The sequence below is a fragment of the Medicago truncatula genome, chromosome 7 (assembly GCF_003473485.1).
Source record: "Medicago truncatula cultivar Jemalong A17 chromosome 7, MtrunA17r5.0-ANR, whole genome shotgun sequence".
NCBI classification, from domain to species: Eukaryota; Viridiplantae; Streptophyta; class Magnoliopsida; order Fabales; family Fabaceae; genus Medicago; species Medicago truncatula.
In genome coordinates this window covers 7,286,636-7,304,311 of record NC_053048.1, presented here as the reverse complement: position 1 = coordinate 7,304,311, position 17,676 = coordinate 7,286,636, and the positions used below count along the sequence as shown (strand labels likewise).

The following is a 17,676-nucleotide window of genomic DNA, read 5'->3' as shown; positions in this document are numbered from 1 at the left end:
AATGTGATCTTGTTCTTCTAGGACTATCTTTGCTTCCAATGATTAGCTCCTCAGGATGTGAAGATTTGTGCTTGAATTTAGGTTGAATAACCTGCTGAGTATTATCTTAAAAATCCTCAGAAGCACTTTCATTCTGTACTATTGGACTAGGTTCTGCTTCTGAATTAGACTCAGCGTCTGGAGTGATTTCAGCTTCTGGACTAGATTCAACTTCTGTATACTTTTCAGAATCAGAAGGTTGATCAGATTCTGATGCATCTTCAAAATCAGTTGTACCTGCATTACTTTCACTTTGCTCTGGAGTTTTACTTCCAGGCTCTCTATCATCAAATTTTACGTGCATAGATTCTTCAACACAATGTGTTTCTGAATTATACACTCTGTACGCCTTTGACCTTTCAGAGTAACCTAAAAAGATTCCTCTTTGAGCCTTGGCATCAAATTTCTTCAGATAGTCTTTAGTGTTTAAGATGTAACAAGTACATCCAAACTGATGAAAGTAAGAGATATTGAGTCTTCTTCCTTTAAAGAGTTCATATGCTGTTTTCTCCAACATAGGTCTGATATAGATCCTATTTTGAATATAACATGAAGTATTAACTGCTTCTGCCCAGAAATGTTTAGCTAAGTTGTTTTCATGGATCATGGTTCTGGCCATTTCTTGTAAGGTTCTGTTCTTTCTCTCTACAACCCCATTTTGTTGTGGAGTTCTAGGAGAAGAAAACTCATGGAGAATCCCATGTTTTTCACAAAAAAGTTCAAATGGCTCATTTTCAAATTCTCCACCATGATCACTTCTGACTTTCAAAATTTTCAATTCTTTTTCAGATTGTATTTGAGTGCAGAAGCTGCTAAACACTTCACATGCATAGTCTTTACTTTTAATGAATTTTACCCAAGTCCATCTGCTGTAATCATCAACAATGACTAATCCATATTTACTTCCATATAAAGATGCAGTGTTAACTGGACCAAAAAGATCAATATGGAGTAATTCTAAGGGTCTGGAGGTTGATACAATGTCTTTAGATTTGAAAGAACTTTTCACAATTTTCCCTTTCTGACATGCACCACAAAGTGCATCTGAATGATAATCAATGTTAGGCAATCCTTTGACCAGTTGTAACTTGCTAATTTTAGAAATTAATCTCCAATTAGCATGTCCCAACCTTTTATGCCATACCCATTTTTTATCATTCATTGACAGAAGGCAAACTACCTTCTGATCAGTCAGATCAGAGAAATTTATTTTATAGACATTCTCAACTCTCTTTCCCTTGAATGTAATGGATTTGCCATCCTTGTTGACTAGTGTGCAGTTGGTCTTACTGAACATTACATCATACCCATTGTCACAAAATTGACTAATGCTCAATAGGTTATGCTTCAGACCATCTACTAGCCACACATTATTAATTGAGATGGAGGAATTACCAATAGTACCTGTACCAATGATCTTTCCAGTTTGGTTGCCACCAAACTTCACTTCTCCTCCATCTTTCATTGTAAGGGTAAGGAACAAAGCTTTCTCTCCAGTCATGTGCCTTGAACATCCGCTGTCTAGGTACCATGACCTTTGTTTCTCTCTTGCCCTTAGGCACACCTGCATTTTTAGCCAATTCAGATTTAGGTACCCATATCTTCATGGGTCCTTTTGGGTTAGTTTTGGAGGTTTTACTTTTCCTCCCTTGTACCTTAGGGTGAATGCTGAGGGGCTTCTGATCATTCAATACTTTAGGTTTGACACCTTTTGGTATTGTTTTCTCAGAAGCAGTAGCTGCTTTGTTCTTCTGATCCTTTTGTTTTGGGATTTTAGATTCTGGTTTAATCAGATTCTGATGAACAGGTTCTGATCTTTTCAGAATTTTAATCTTTTGACTCTTAGGATCAGATTTTGTCATAACCTTGAACTTAAGGTTTTCTGGCTTTGATGTGATCTTAGCCTGTGAACCAGAAGCTTCAGGTTTTGACTGAACAGCAGTTACAGCATTTGTACCTTCAGGCACAAAGGTGGATTTCAATCCATCCTTGATACAATCACAGTAGCTCTTGAGACTGTATTCTTTGGATTTCTCCTCAGAATATCCAATCCCTTTGCCTTTGTTCTTGTATGTGCTGTAGATCATAGAAGCAACTTTGCTTCTGTCTATTCCAGCCATAATAAAATCATCCAAGGCAATCTCATGTTTATTGCCTGGACCTTTATCACATTTTTCTTGTAGCTTCAGACAAAGAATCTTGAGTCTATCTTCATATGTTGTTGATATGAGGTTAAACCCTTTGAGTTCTTCTTCAGAAGCTTTCAGTTCCAATAGAGTTGTCTTTTGTTGTTTCATCAAATCAACATATTTTTCTTTTAAATCTGTCAACTCATTGGTTCTGTGTTCAAACAGTGATAAAAGTTCTTTTAGAGAATCAACAAGTTCTTGTCTAGGGATTTTGGAATATACCTCATTTTCATCTTCTGAATCTGATTCAGCTTCTAATACTGCTTCTGATGATACTGTTGCCACTAACCCCATGGCTGCCTTAGCATCATCATCAGCTTCTTCTTTATCAGAACCAGATTCACTATCCAAATCTTCCCAGGTCGCCATCAAGCTCTTTTTGATTTGCTTTCTGAATTTACTGGAGCTGAAGCTTGATTTCTTGGATTTGCCTTTAAACTTCTCCTTCTGAAGATCAGGGCAATCAGCAATGAAATGACCAGACTTCTTACAATTGAAGCATCCCTTCTGATCTTCTTTCTTGGAGTTCTTGTAGCTACCTCTCTTGCTCAAAAATTTCTTCTGCTTCCTTGCCAGATACTCAAGCTTGTTGGACAGCATAGCCATCTTTACAGATTGATCTTCATCAGAATCTCCATCAGGTGATTCTTCTTCAGATTCACTGGCTTTGTAGGCTTTGGAAGATTTTGAAGTCTTTCCTTTAGATGGTAGAGCAATGGATTTACTCTTCTTAGAGGTTTCATGCTCATTTAAACTCATTTCATGCACTTTGAGTGAGCTAACAAGATCTTCAACACTTAAAGTATTTAGATCCTTAGCTTCCTCAATAGCAGTTACTTTGGGTCTCCATCTTGAAGGTAAGCTTCTCAAAATCTTACTAACATGATCAGAAGCAACATAGCTTTTCTTCAGTATTTGCAATCCAGAAACTAAAGTTTGAAATCTTGAGTACATTTCTTCTATACTCTCATCATCCTTCATTCTGAAAAGTTCATACTGATGAACTAGCATCAAAGCTTTAGCCTCTTTCACCTTCTTGTTGCCTTCAAAGTTTGCACATAGAGAAGCAAACATAGCCTTCGCAGTAGATTTGTCACTCATCTTCATGTATTCGGTGCGAGGTATAGAAGCCACAATGATTCCTCTTATCTTGTGGTGTTTCTTATAAAGCTTCTTCTGAGCAGGAGTATGTATTCTTCTGTCTATAGCAGCTCCTTCTTCATCTAAATCCAGATCATCAACTCCATCTTCCAGTATATCCCATAACTCTTCATCCAATCCCATGATAAAGCTGTACATATTTGTTTTCCACCATGAAAACTCTTCTGGATCTCCATTAAACTTTGGAGCTTTTCCAGAGTCTGTTTTCTTGTCAGCAGTATCATAGTCATGCTTGACACTTGTGTATTTTGTAGTAACTGATTCCTCATCTCCAGACATGTTTTTCTAATAGATCTTGAACTGTAACACGGTTAAGTGCTGTGATAACAGAGCAAGCTCTGATACCAATTGAAGGTGAAAAACACAAGAAGGGGGGGGGGGGGGGGGGTTGAATTGTGTTTTCTTTTTCTCCTAAAAAATACTTCTTCTGATAAAACTTCAGAAGCAGTTTGATTGCTTCTGATGAAATGATCAGAGTCAGATTGCAGCGGAAAAGAACAGAGCAGAGAAAAGAAAGACAAAGACACAAGCAGTTATCCTGGTTCCTTCCACAACACGGAAGTAGTCCAGTCCCCCTTGCACTTCCAAGGAGATTTCACTATAATCACAAAGATTACAACTGCTCAATACTTTCTAAGTATGAGACTTCACAAAAATGCTCAAGCACACACGCAAGAGTCTTCCAATGCTCAAGCACTAAGCAAGAGACTTCTAATGCTCAAGCACGCAGGCAAGAGACTTCTAATCAAACAAAAATACAGAGAATTGAGTTTGAGTTGAACACTTGATATACAATCAGTGGTGTTCACAATACAATACAGTACAGACTCTAGACTTTGAATTTCTAAGATGTATCAAATCAGTGCAGAAATTCAGTGTGCTTTGTAGAATCAAATTGACAGAGTTTTGGCGCTTTTGAACTTATGTATCTCTATCTACAATCTTCAAGTCTTCACTCCTTTATATAGAGGCGTGAAAGAGACGTTGAGATAATCAGCACGTCTAAAGAGTCGTTTGAAATTCTTTGATCATCCACCAGTAATCCTTTGCCTGATTTGGGTGTAGTCCTTTGAAGAATAAGCTTCAAATTCATTCCCATCTTGAACGTACAAATTCTGCAGGCATGGCTGTTGTTTTGTCTTGTAGCGTAGACAGAAAACAGAGTAGTGGAGGTAGTGGTTGTACACTTGTACTTTGTCAACTCTATTAACGAGAGACAAGTGCTCAGTGCTATCCATATATCCGTTGATACCTTCCTTTCAATTCTTCGTTCTTCTTGGATAAGACTGAATTGAGAATCAGCTACTTTGAATCTTCAGTTTGATTAAAGGATCAAACGTAGCTTCTGGTGAAGATATTGCTTCTGATGAAAACTTTTGCTTCTGATGACCTTCTGCTTCTGATGACGTCATCACTTCAGAAGCACTTCAGCTTCAGGAGCAGTTTTCTTCAGATGCCCAGAATTTCTTTTTCTTTCCATTGTTCTTCCAAGACCTATTGAAATAACTTGAGTAGCCTTTGGTCCTGTACACTTGAACAATTATTAGTAATAACCAATTGATAATTTTTAATACCTTGTTATCATCAAAACTTAATAAGGTTCATTGTGAAACACATTTTGTTCCAACAAAGTGGATTCAACCCTAGTCAATCATAACAAATGAGCATCAATCACAACCAAAATCCAGCGAACTCGTGTACTAGCACGAAACTAGGTTGCATAAAAAGGTGATGAGTGAACAAAGTTCAATGAATTAATTACTGAATCGAGTCTCAAACTATTTTCGAGTTTGTTCAGTTCATTGTCAGCCCTACCACTAGAGTATCTTTCCATGGAACTCTTAGTTCTTTAATGACCAAATTCTTCACTTGAAAATTGACATTAATCGATTTTCACACACAAGTTCGATTGGTGTCATGTTGTTGGTGATCACATCAACTCTATCTAACTATAGTTGCTTGGTTATCTCTAAATGAAACAAATTCTTGTGTTTCTTTCCGCTATTTTTGCTTTCATGATCAGTTAATCAATTTCCACCTTTTTCCATCACACATGTATTTATATTTAGGAAAATGCTACTTAATGTGAAGCATTACTCGCGAATTCATCCTGAGAGAAAAACTGTCATATTTTGATTGGATAATCATAATTGGATTCCTGTGCATTCCGCCCAATAACAACTTCTTATTGGTTTTTTTTTTTTTTTTTTGCAATCACTTCGCGAGTGCATGCCTCCAAGTATATAGCACTGCTGTTATATTTGTCTACTTTCAAAGACACCGACGGATATATTTAAAAAAAACACCAGCGGATACAGTTGTTTTGATACAAACCTTAATGTTAGCTGCTCTATATTTTTGACCGTGCCAGTACTCTCTGTATCTCTCTTAAACCATAAAATTACTGGAAAGTTTGCTTAAAAAAGCGAAATCTACAATCATTCATCCATTCAAAGTTTGCTTAAAAACACATAATAGAATATTTGAGGGATCATACACAAAATAAAACGAAGAAAAATATAATAACAACGTCTGTCCAAATTGCAATTGGTTGGTAAAGGTAAGTCTCATAGCTTTTACTTTATCAGTTGAAAATATTTGTGTTTGAAATTTTCTGCTATGCGGTTTATCATTGCAAATTGTGAATTTTGTTGGTTTTACTATGTTATGTTATTATGGTTCAACTTCTTAACATTAACATCATGAATCTCTATTTAACTGCTCTTATGACACGCCACTGCTTTCACAAAATGAATCTCCCTCCATCGCCATCCAATGTGTCACCATCATCAGTATTCCTCCCTGACGAACTCATCGTTGAAGTGCTATCATGGCTTACCGTAAAACAACTTATGCGACTGAAGTATGTGAGTAAGTCATGGAAGTCCCTCATCTCCGAACCCACCTTTGTCAAATTCTATCTTAATCATTTTGCACAAAACACGGACCTCACACTTGTATCTCATGAGTGGAATGAAGACAATGAAGCCGTGTCCTTCACTGTTCTTCGTTTGCTTGAGTACCCTCCAATCATTATCAATCTTCCTGGAGATCCTTATTATCAACTAGACAAGGACATTATCATTGGTTCCTGAAATGGATTGCTCTGCTTGCTCGGTGTCAGTGGATATTCATTCGTTAAGAAAAGAGAGTTGTTGTGGCTTCGTTTTTGGAACCCAGCCATAAGGAAATTATCGGAAAAAATATTTTTCTATCCTAATTACAATGCTACAATAGTGTTTGGTTATAATAATTCAACTGACACTTATTCGGAGGTGGAATTCCTTCGGGAGAACACAAAGATAAGAGTATTCACTTTAGGTAGCAATGTTTGGAGAAATATTCGAAATCCCTGTGTGGCTCATCATCAAGTTATTTATGATGTTGTGCATCTTGGTGGTAGTGTTACTTGGTTGGCAATTCGCAATTACTCCACTTTATGTTACAATTGAAAGGATATTACTATTGAGCAATTTGAGATTATTTCACTTCATTTGGACACTAAGATACATACTCGTTTGTCTCCTCCTCAGGGTTTCATTGAAGTGCCAATTGTTGCCCCAAATCTAAGCGTGTTAAAGGATTGTCTCTATTTTTCTCATGATTTCAAACAAACTCATTTGTAATATGGTTAATGAAGGAATTTGGAGTTGAAGAGTCTTGGACTCAGTTCCTTAAAACTAGTTATCATAATCTTCAAATAGGTGATCATGTTTATGTTGACTTTTATATGGTGCCATTATGCCTTTCGGAGGAGAGTGATACACTATTATTGAGAAACAATCGCGAAAACCAAGCAATTCTCTATAATTGGAGAGATAGTAGAGCAGAAAGAGTCCATAATTTTCCGCGCTCCAATGCTAGGGTTTATGTTGAAAGCTTGGTTTCGTTTTGTTGAAAGTAAGTTCCTTTTCAGCTATTTACTTGTTTGAATTTGATCTACTTGTGTGATCATTTTTTAATGATGGCTCTGATTTGATTCTATTGTTGAATTAATTATGATGTATTGGCTATTGTAAACGGGTTGACAATCTCTGAATCTATTGTATATGTTTTCCTCTTATATTCAATATTATAACCTATATAGATGATTAATTTTCTTTAATGGGATCCATATTTAAACGAAACTTATATATACGGATAGTATGCTAGAGTTAAGGATAGTAACAACATTTTAAATGAAACTTTAGCATGATATAGTCCTCAACATGGGAGGTGAAAGCTGGAAACTATTAAATGAGCAAGTATTAATTTCATTTACTTCTAAATTTTGTTGCAGATAGTATGCACAACGAGTTATCCTATTTCCAATTTTAGAGCTTGAAGTATAAAGATATTGCTATAGAATCTAATATTTAGTAACATAGCCCTCATGTTGACAGCACGCTTGAAGGTTGTTGCAGCTCACTTCAACGTTGATCAGTTCCATTTCAGCTCACATTTTGTCTATTTCTTTCATTAGGATTATTTGTCTAGATAAAAAGTTAGATAGTTCAGTTTATTTAAACTTGTTCTTAATTTATCTTTGATTCGTGCTATATTTGGAGATAAGACAACTTAAATATGATCATTTTTTGAAGTTGCAAGCTTTATGGCTTGTGTTCCTCGTTGAGATCTCTCCTTGTTTTTCTGCTTTTTGGTTTATTTGCAATTTTGCAGACCTAATAATGATCATATTCTTGTATAAATAGTTGATCATCACTTTATTTTTATCTTTTTGAGAGGAAATAGTGTATCATCACTTGTTTAATCATTCCTTAATTTTCAGATTATGATTCTTCAATGAATTATAGTTTCCCTTTCATTTCTTAAATTCCACTATGGTATCAATTACACATTTTTCACCTGAGGCCTGAATCTTATTTTAGCTATTACTAGTTCTACGAATCCGGAACCACAATTCCATGATCTTCTGGTTGAATTTGAACACTTCCTATAGCATAATGAAGAATTTGCTGCCAATCCTACTGTATACGCTGCATTCAAAGGCAAACATGCTCCGTCCAAATATTGTGATACCATTTGCTTATAATTGCCAATCCTACTGCATCATGTATTATACGAACATGATTTGTTTTGTGCCAGCATTGCTTGTCCTTTGCTTCCCTTAGAGATTTTTAACATGTTGTTATTCCATAATTAGAATAAGAATTGGTTAGAAAGGGATATGAGTTGGTTAGGATAGAATAAGAACTGTTTCGAAAACAAGTATGTCTATAAATAAGTTGCAAGTCACCACTTTCATTCTCTAATGAATCAGTTACAACATAGCATATTTTCTCTCTGATTTTTCATTATCAATCTTTCATCCACAATTCTTTATCTATTTTACTTGCACCGTAAGAAATTGAATGCTCTGCTAACAGAGATGATATTTTGATCTATCATGAACTTGGTTTTAACATAACATGAACATAAAAAAAAATTTGCTCTTTTTTCTTTTTTGAATGACAGATGTAAATATAGTTAGAATTATGTTAGGATGAAGATCGCACCTTTGACCTTCTTATCGCTCCATTTTTTTGACTCTCTCATATCAATGATCAAATCAGCCTTTTAAGTTTTATCATCTTGTGTGAATTTTTATCTGCATTGTTACATTTTTAAAATTACTCAACCTCACAAATTGTAGTAGTCTTTGTAATTGTAAAAATAAAAAGTATGAGCTTCTAGGTTTCGACAAACCACACAAACTCGGTTGATAGATATATCAATTTTTCTTCTTTTTTTTTGCCAGAAAATTTGTTTACATGAGTATAAAATTTACAAAGTCCCGTGTAGGAAGGGAAACAGTAATTATATACGACAATAGACTAAGAGTATGTTTAAGCAAGAACAACAGTAAGGCATCAGCGAGGAACAATAGTAGGATTGATATCACTGACAAGATCACTTCCTGACACATATGAGAACATGTTCTGTTGATCCATTCTTGTCATAGTGAATCCAGATGTTATTGTTGATGATGATGAAGATGAGGGTGCCATTTTACCAGAATTATCGAAAGAAACATCCGATAAACTAATTTCAGTTTCAGGTACCAAGGCAATAATGTCTTCCAACTCCCTCACCACATCTAACATTGATGGTCTCTCCTCTGGATGGTCATGACAGCAACTGAGGGCCAGAGCTAAGAACTTGTCTGTGCATTCAGATGGATACTCACCCATTCTGTTATCTATAATGGAATCCATTATGCCAGATCGACAAGCCAAATTAACCTGATATAAAATTGTATACCATAATAGCAATAAGAGTATGTTTAATCAGTAGTATTTCTTTCAACTTGGTAGGAAAATGAAGAGTGTTGTTGCATGATGCCGACTTAGTCTCTCAAGTTAACGAAATTTTAAAATGATTTATGAATTTGAAAATTCTCAATCAAATATCAGTAAAAGAACTAATATAATCAACGGTTTTCAATACCAAGGACTAGTAGTTTGTAATATTATTAATTTATGGGATTAAATTTGGAGTATCTTACAATTTTAGAAACTAAATTGATGATTCATTTGAAAATATATTAGACATATACAAGAATACAAATGTAACCTTTTTTTATAGAAAAAAATTTAGATTAGGAGAGGCACATCCATGTAAAGTTAACGAGAATCACCAACTTCGCTATGGATTTACTAAGGAATTACGCATAACCTACAAACTTGAGAATTATGGACTTGAACCCAAGACACAACATATGTGAGTAGAAGTTTCAATTATTATCTTAAAATAAGGAAAAAATGTGTAAAAAATAAAAAATTTACCTCACGGACAATGTTTTTCCCACGTGTTATTGCATGCATGCCGGTCAAAAGCTCCAAAAACACAATTCCGAGGCTGTATACATCACTTTTATCAGTTAACATATGAGTCATCATATATTCTGGGTCCAGGTAACCCTGCAGGAAAATTATAAAGTAGTTAGTATATTCAAACCTACTTTTCAAAACTGCATAAAAGGTACCGGTCGAATGATTTAGAAGTGAATAACCAGTTAAATCCCTAGGATCAAACAATTTGTTTCTTGAAATTAACAAAAAATATCGATCTGTTTTCAACATCGGAATGGAAATCATTCCTAAATTTTCTTTAGCAAAATTACCGGTGTTCCCTTCACAACTGTTGAGATATACTTAGGTACATTTCCCTCTTCATCTGAGTATGGTGCAAGTCGTGACAATCCAAAATCAGCCACTTTAGCTGTAAACTTTGAGTCTAGGAGTATGTTGGTGGCTTTAATATCTCTGTGGTATACAGGAGGGTTAGCTTCTGTATGTAGATATAGTATGCCTTTGGCTGCATCCATTGCTATCCGTAATCTCATGAAAAAACTTAGGCCATCGTTGCATTTTTTACTTTTACCTGCCAAATATATCGAAACACATAATGATGATAAAAATTCATATTTGAAATGCTTATAAAAATTCAAACATTCATCAAGAAGATACTCAACTTTGCACGAGCGTAAACAGTATTTTGGCAAAAAAAAAAAAAAAACCAAAATTGAGAGCAGAGAGCAAGAATATGAAAATCGTAAAGAATCCATTGTTCATAACCAACATAAAGGAACCAATATCTATCTAAATATAACATATATGACATTCCTAATTTCAAAACTAAAATTCCTATATGATTCCTTACCAGAAATCCATTCCCTTAAGGTGCCATTGGGCATGAATTCATAAACCAGCATCTGGACCAAGTAAAATAATATTAGTATATGAGATGATATTATGGTCTGGTATGGAATTGTTTAATAATTATGCATCGTAGAACAAAATTTTTTCTCATTTTCTTTTAACTTCTTCAATAAAATTAGTTGCAATATGATATACATAAGATAATCATAGCTATAGGTTATATACCTGCTCTCCTTCTTCGTTACAGTAACCAAGTAGTGAGACAAGATTTCGATGATGTAACCTTGATAAAAGCTCAATCTCAGTTAAGAACTCTTTTTGTCCTTGTAATGAATTTTCACCTGCTCGCTTAACGGCAACAACTGTTTCATCAGATAAAATGCCCTTGTAGACATTTCCATAACCTCCTTCACCAACTTTAGTTGAGATATCGAACTTGTTAGTAGCATGAGTCAACTCTTTCAAAGTGAATGATTTCACACCATCTATCTTGATATATATATCAGAGGCTGCAAAAAGAGATATCCATTTAAATCAATGTGTTTTTTTTTCAAAGATTAATCAAATTGACAATATCATAAGAAAGCATTAAAATACTTACACATACGTTTGCTAGAAATCAAGTGCCGGTATTTCAGCTTTCTTCTAAAGAGTAGGAGATTGAGAATGATTATTACGGATATTGCTAAAATACTAGCAGCAGCAGCTATTAAAATAGCAACTTTTATGCCTTTTTTTCCTTTTCCACTCTCTGTATTAATAATCACTATACCAATAAAATAAAAGTTATATCAGAGAAACTCAATAAAGGGAATACATTATATAAACTAAATCTTAATATTAAAAATTTAAGCTAGCTATCTGATTCATCAACATTAATGTAAAACTATTCCTACATTTACAATAGAGAACTTACTATTTGCATAAGGTCCTAGAAGAGTGACATTCAGGAGTTCATATGGTCCAAAAAAGTCTGTGCGAGGAAATCCCCATGACGCAAAGATGCTACCAATGCGAAGAATCTCACTTATGTTGAATGTGTACGAATCGTTGTATGAAGGAAAAAACTTAAAATACATTCTAAGACGAGGACCCTTTTCCCATTCATAAGAATCTATTGATAACTGAAAGAGGCTTAGGTTTAAGGACGCAGTTATGTATGATTCAAAACTAGTTATATAGGGAGGAAAGTAAGAAAAACTTGGACTTTTAAGCCTATACCCTACTCTTAGAGGTGCGGCACAAAAACAATGAACTGGAGATGAGGGTGAATATTCAAAGAAATTGTCTACTGGACAAGATTGAATGGGGCAGACATCGGTTGAGTTTGTAGATTCTGATTCATCTACATCACGTCTTTCGTGAGCACAAAATTGACCAATTCCTTGTATGTTGGACTTTTTGCATACAGGATTGCCAGAAAGCCTTCATGAAAGAAAACAATAAAAAAATAAAATGATAAGATGTTTATGTAACAAGAAAGGTATAAAACTAATGAAAGGTATTAAACATAATAAGTGGAATACTATGAACATAAATTGAACTGAGAGAGAACATAATCAATATTAATTAGATTACCTTAAGGTAACATTTATTGGGGGATTCAAATCTCCAAAAATGTCAGAAAGCAAGTTGTTATCAAGATCACTGCAATGATAAAACACACACTTAACTTAGTTTAGTAGCAACATTAACATAATCAATATTCACTCCATAAAAAAAAAAAATAATATTACAACAGTAAATCCCTTGTCATAAATATATTATTCAACGCAAAAAATTAATATTCCTGTAATAATTCAGATTTAGAAGTTACATTATAAGTTTCGCCTTCTTGCTAAAGGATATGTTCTGCCATATGGTAGCAGGGACAGACCCAGATAGTAAGTTGTTCTCTAGTTGCCTGTTTTTGACGATGAAAACAAAACATTAACCACTAAATCTCGCTAGATTCGAAATGCAAACTTGCTAGATTAGAAATTTTAAGATATGATTATGTAATAATTAAAGAAATATTATGCGAAATACAAGTTGACGAGTAAATTCTCACAGTCTTTGAAGATGTGGATATACTACACCACGGGGAATTGATCCATTGAGCTTGTTGTGGGAGAGATCACTGCAATAACCAAAAAAATACTACATAAATATTCTAATGAAGATAAGTAAACAAGTTCGATATCGATACAAAGTATATAAATAAAATTGGCTATTTACATACAAAGTTGTCATATTGTCGGCAAGTTTCTTTGATGGTATAGGTCCAGTGAACTGATTCCAGCTTAGATCCCTTAAACATGAACCAATCTCAAATGAGTTTGTATCAAGAACAGAAGTAAACTTGTGTCAAAAAAAAGAACAGAAGTAAATGATTCATTATCATCTGCACAATATGAAATAAAGCCACAAGATATATTTAAACATACAAATATGTAAGATTTCGTATTGAACTGAAATCAGGAATAGCTCCTTCTAGACTGCAATTTCTTAGACTCCTGTTAAATCCAAGAGGAAACATTAGCTCAAGGTTAGAACACAAGAACGATTGTGCGTCTAAATAATATTCATTAAATTTTTGTAACATCCTATTTTAAATCAGAAACAGAAAAAAAGGACGTAGAGTACTTACAATTTTACTAGACTCAGAAGATTTTCAAAGGTAGACGGTATTCCATTCCCGCTGAAATTATTGTTATCAAGTTGGCTGTGAGGAAACAAGAAAATATCAAAACCATAGCCTATACTCAGAAGTACTCAGAAGACCATATACTGGTATAATTCTTAATTAGTTGAGTGCATAAAAAACTATAATAACTTATTGCTGAAGCAATGCAAGAAGTGAGATTCAAATTTTCAAATAAAAAAAAAGATCAATCATTTAAGTATTGCATTGCATGATCAAAGAATCGACAAGAATAGTAAACAAAATAAAAAGGCTACAATATTATTATAACATACAGTATTGCCAAACTCTGTAGCTTGGAGAATTCTGGTGGAAGATAGCCAGAAAAATTATTGTTGTCCAAAAGCCTATAAAGTCATGTCAACAAGCAGACACAATTAAAACTTGTACAAAGGGTCAATTTGGAGATGCATACTCTAGAGGTTTTAGAATAAAGGACATGCTCAAAATTGGCTTCAAAACTTACAAATGAATAAGATTGGATACATTTGAAAGTTCGGATGGAAGTTGACCATTGAATGAGTTGTTGTTCATGTGGCTGCAAAGATGAAAAAACATTGAAGTAGATAAAGTACATGTAAGAAATTGAACCCGGTGTTTGTCGACGATGCATTTGGTTTAGAGATCCACTTACAGGTGTTTAACATGGACCAAATTAGCAAATGATTTTGGCACAAGACCTGACAATTGGTTTTCATCTACTTGGAGTCTATTCAAATTTTTAAGGTTGCCAAGCTCATCTGGTAAACTACCAGATAATTTATTTCCACTCAAGAGCCTGCATAGAAAATATGTCTGAATAATAAGTTGAAAACAACTTATGGACATGGCATAAGCTGTTTCCATAAGCTCTCTCGAACAAATTCACAAGTTCTTACATAATTAGATAAGCTAAAACAAATCAATGAAACAATACTAATAATTCATCTTCTTTGGTAAGGTTCTTACAAGAGTATCAATGATGTAATATGTCCAATTTCCTTCGGTATTGTGCCTATCAGATTGTTCCACATGAAATTCCTTCAAGCATAAAACAATGAAGATATTAGAATGGTATAACACATAACCATTTATCCTTCTCATACATGTATTTTCGGGTTTTGTCTAACATGTACAAGCAAAATAGCCTTGCACCATGCACAAGTTTCTTTTCCACCATTAGATAAAAAAGTAACATCAAATTTCATTTAATTTGATGTTGAGATTTACTTACTGATCCAATGATGGAAACTAGCCTATGCATGATGCAAGACTCGTCTCACTTGTGCACCATACAATCGGCCATGTTTTTGTTCAGAAACATTTGTAAAATGAGAAAACTCACATTATCACAAGATGGGAGAGCATACCAAGCTGCGGTGCTAGAGTTCCCGAGAGGTTCAAAGTCATCAGGTAGCTTAAGTAAAATTCAATAGCAAAACAATTTAGAAAGTTAGTGTTTACCATTAGAGTCCTGTACACTGACAGTGTAAATTTCTTTTACACATACGATAATGAAGTGTTGTCACGTCAATTAATAAATATGAAAGCTCACGTCAATTAATGAATATGAAAAGCTGTCGTATTCATTAATTTATGTGGCAACACACCATTTGATGCATGTGTAAAATAGTTGTACACTGATGACTGATACTAATATAAAAAAAATTGAATTGAGTTGAAATTCAAAACAAAACGAAAACAGAATGATAAAAAAGCCATACAGCTCTCGAATATGGAAGTAACCATCATCACCCTTTAAATCAAAACAACGAACTCCAGTCCAGTTTGCTGCACATGGATCACCCTTATTCCAGTTCCTCAGTTTGTCACTCGGATCAATCAAACTCTTTTTGATGTCTTTCAGTGCTTTTACTGCATACATACCAAAATTAGAACAAGTATAATTTGAGTTTAAAAACTTCAAATACCAAATCAAATTACATGAAAGTAGCATATGAAAAAATGAAATGAAATGGAGAGAAACATAGTATCTTTTTCTCTACCTAATTTTTCAACTTGAACTGAAATTTAAATCCTCAATTCTAAAATCACAAGGCAGAAAAAACAAATTGAACCAGAAAGATTCATAATGTTATAAGCTTTTTTAATACAAAAATTCACCTTCTAAAGGATCTGTTTTTCGTGAGGCAGCCACGAGGGCGATGAAACAAAACGACACAGCCAAGGCATATCCATGAACTCTTAGAGCCCACATCACAATATTCCCTAGAAATCAACCAAATAAAGCATGAATATAAATAAAATGCAGTGAGTCATAGTAAGGAACAATTTTCAGTTATATATATACATACACCATACAATTCTGAACAAAAACTGAATGAGTAACAGTGAAAACTAAATTAACAGAAAGGTATGTAACAGTTGTTAATTGCTGCTTAAGTAAACTAATTAATTCATGAAACAAAACTAAGAAGATAAAAAGTCTCACCACAGAAGGTAGCTTATGATGAATGAAATGTCAAAAAAATGTTGAAAGTATTGCAACAAAAATCCGTGGGAAACTTATTAGCTAAATCATTCTCTTCACCAAGATTTACACATTAAATGATGACTAATTCATGATAACCATTTATATATAATGCTTATCTTTATTTTATGTATTAGTAATAAATATTTATCCTCTACTTTATGTATATATACGATAGTGACAAAAAACCGTGACATTTTCTTTCAAAAAAAAAAAAACCGTGATATTTAGGGTAACTTGCTTTAAGATTAGACAAATTAATAAATAAGTGTCAAATATTCGGATTAGCGACCAATATTTGTCATTTTTTAAATATTTAACTATGTTAAATATTTGTCACATATTTTTGTTTGAGTACTCCGTTCTTATGTTAGTTTTTGGGTTGTGTGCGCTTTATGAGAAAATGATTAGTTGAATTTATTTTAATGGTAAAATTAGTATTATTTATTCTCTCTGATAACATTTATAAACAAAAAACAACTTGAATTTCATTGAATAATTAATGTATCCAGTCTATATATGGCTGGTACACGCAAATATATTGAGTGTACCATAGAATTTGCCCATATACATTACTTATTTTGTCTCTTTTCTCCCTCGCACTTGAGATAAGTGTAGTTTAGTGAGATAAGTTTTTCTGTCTCTTCTCTCACACTCACATTTCACTTTCTTGTTTCCAAAGGAAACCTCATCTGCAGGTTAGTGTTAGGCAACATAGTATCATGTGTTCCAAAGGCTGGAAAAACGACCCCATGATGAGCTGTTTTAACGAGTATCATGTGTTAGATATTTGTAAGGATTTTTCCTTTAGACAATTTCTAAATAAACATTTTTTTTAAAGGATTTTATTTATGTAAACTTGGTATGATATATTGATTGAGATATGATATTTGTCTTGTATTTCTTTCCAACGTCACTTTCGAATTTATGATATAGGACCGACTCAATTGACACAACTGCCCTTCAATTATCAACTTGCTAGGTAAGTATTGTGATGATGCGGTACTCTACAAAGAGTTCTTTCTATCTCTTTAAACCTTTCAACTCTCAACTCTATCAATTCAGTGTCTAATTATTCAACTCCTTCAATAAAAAACATGATGCATTAAATTAAGAACCAATGAGCATTCTCTATGACAACCAATGAAACCCCAATATCTAACACAATAAAGATAAGATATTGAAACATGAAATTTTTCAAAATTTTTGAATCTCAATATATAAGAGTAAACTCAAATATTAAAAAAAATAATAATTAGTGTAACAAATTCAATTTTTATTGTCCTTGATATATCAATTTTATTTCTTATCCTTTATTCTTTAAAAAAGATAATTGATGCGAGTGAATTCAAAATTAAAAAAATAAATGTAACAAAGACAATATAAATATATGTCCAGTTTTTTTTTTTCCCTTTATGCTTTAAAAATTATAACAAACTATATCGAATATATATATATATATATATATATATATATATATATATATATATATAT

The 17,676-nt window shown here is 33.5% G+C and overlaps 1 protein-coding gene across 2 annotated transcripts; it reads right to left on the bottom strand.

Annotated features, from left to right (window-relative positions):
• Positions 1-9,087: 9,087 nt before the first annotated feature.
• LOC11441816 (probable LRR receptor-like serine/threonine-protein kinase At1g06840) lies at positions 9,088-16,300 on the bottom strand. 2 transcript variants are annotated; one of them, XM_003621627.4, is made up of 21 exons: positions 16,144-16,300; positions 15,816-15,920; positions 15,416-15,566; positions 15,037-15,108; positions 14,661-14,732; positions 14,347-14,490; positions 14,179-14,250; positions 13,988-14,059; positions 13,659-13,733; positions 13,456-13,524; positions 13,251-13,319; positions 13,080-13,148; positions 12,846-12,932; positions 12,608-12,676; positions 11,946-12,454; positions 11,631-11,795; positions 11,255-11,538; positions 11,031-11,082; positions 10,492-10,751; positions 10,154-10,288; positions 9,088-9,610 (listed from the first exon to the last, which is right to left on the bottom strand). In XM_003621627.4, exons 2-21 carry the CDS (start codon positions 15,907-15,909, stop codon positions 9,239-9,241), a joined length of 2,892 nt encoding a protein of 963 aa, XP_003621675.2. In that variant the 5' UTR covers positions 15,910-15,920; positions 16,144-16,300; the 3' UTR covers positions 9,088-9,238. The 2 variants fall into 2 exon arrangements, with proteins under 2 accessions (XP_003621675.2, XP_024625840.1); XM_024770072.2 differs by having other exon boundaries at positions 11,637-11,795.
• Between the last annotated feature and the right edge of the window lie 1,376 nt (positions 16,301-17,676).

Excerpts from the sequence above, each read along its gene's own strand:
- LOC11441816 (XM_003621627.4), bottom strand. The coding sequence starts at position 15,909 with ATGTGGGCTCTAAGAGTTCATGGATATGCCTTGGCTGTGTCGTTTTGT. Across the intron at positions 13,525-13,658 it reads CTTCTGAGTCTAGTAAAATT|GAGTCTAAGAAATTGCAGTC; the intron begins GTAAGTACTCTA and ends TGGATTTAACAG. Across the intron at positions 9,611-10,153 it reads GGAAAAACATTGTCCGTGAG|GTTAATTTGGCTTGTCGATC; the intron begins GTAAATTTTTTA and ends ATTTTATATCAG.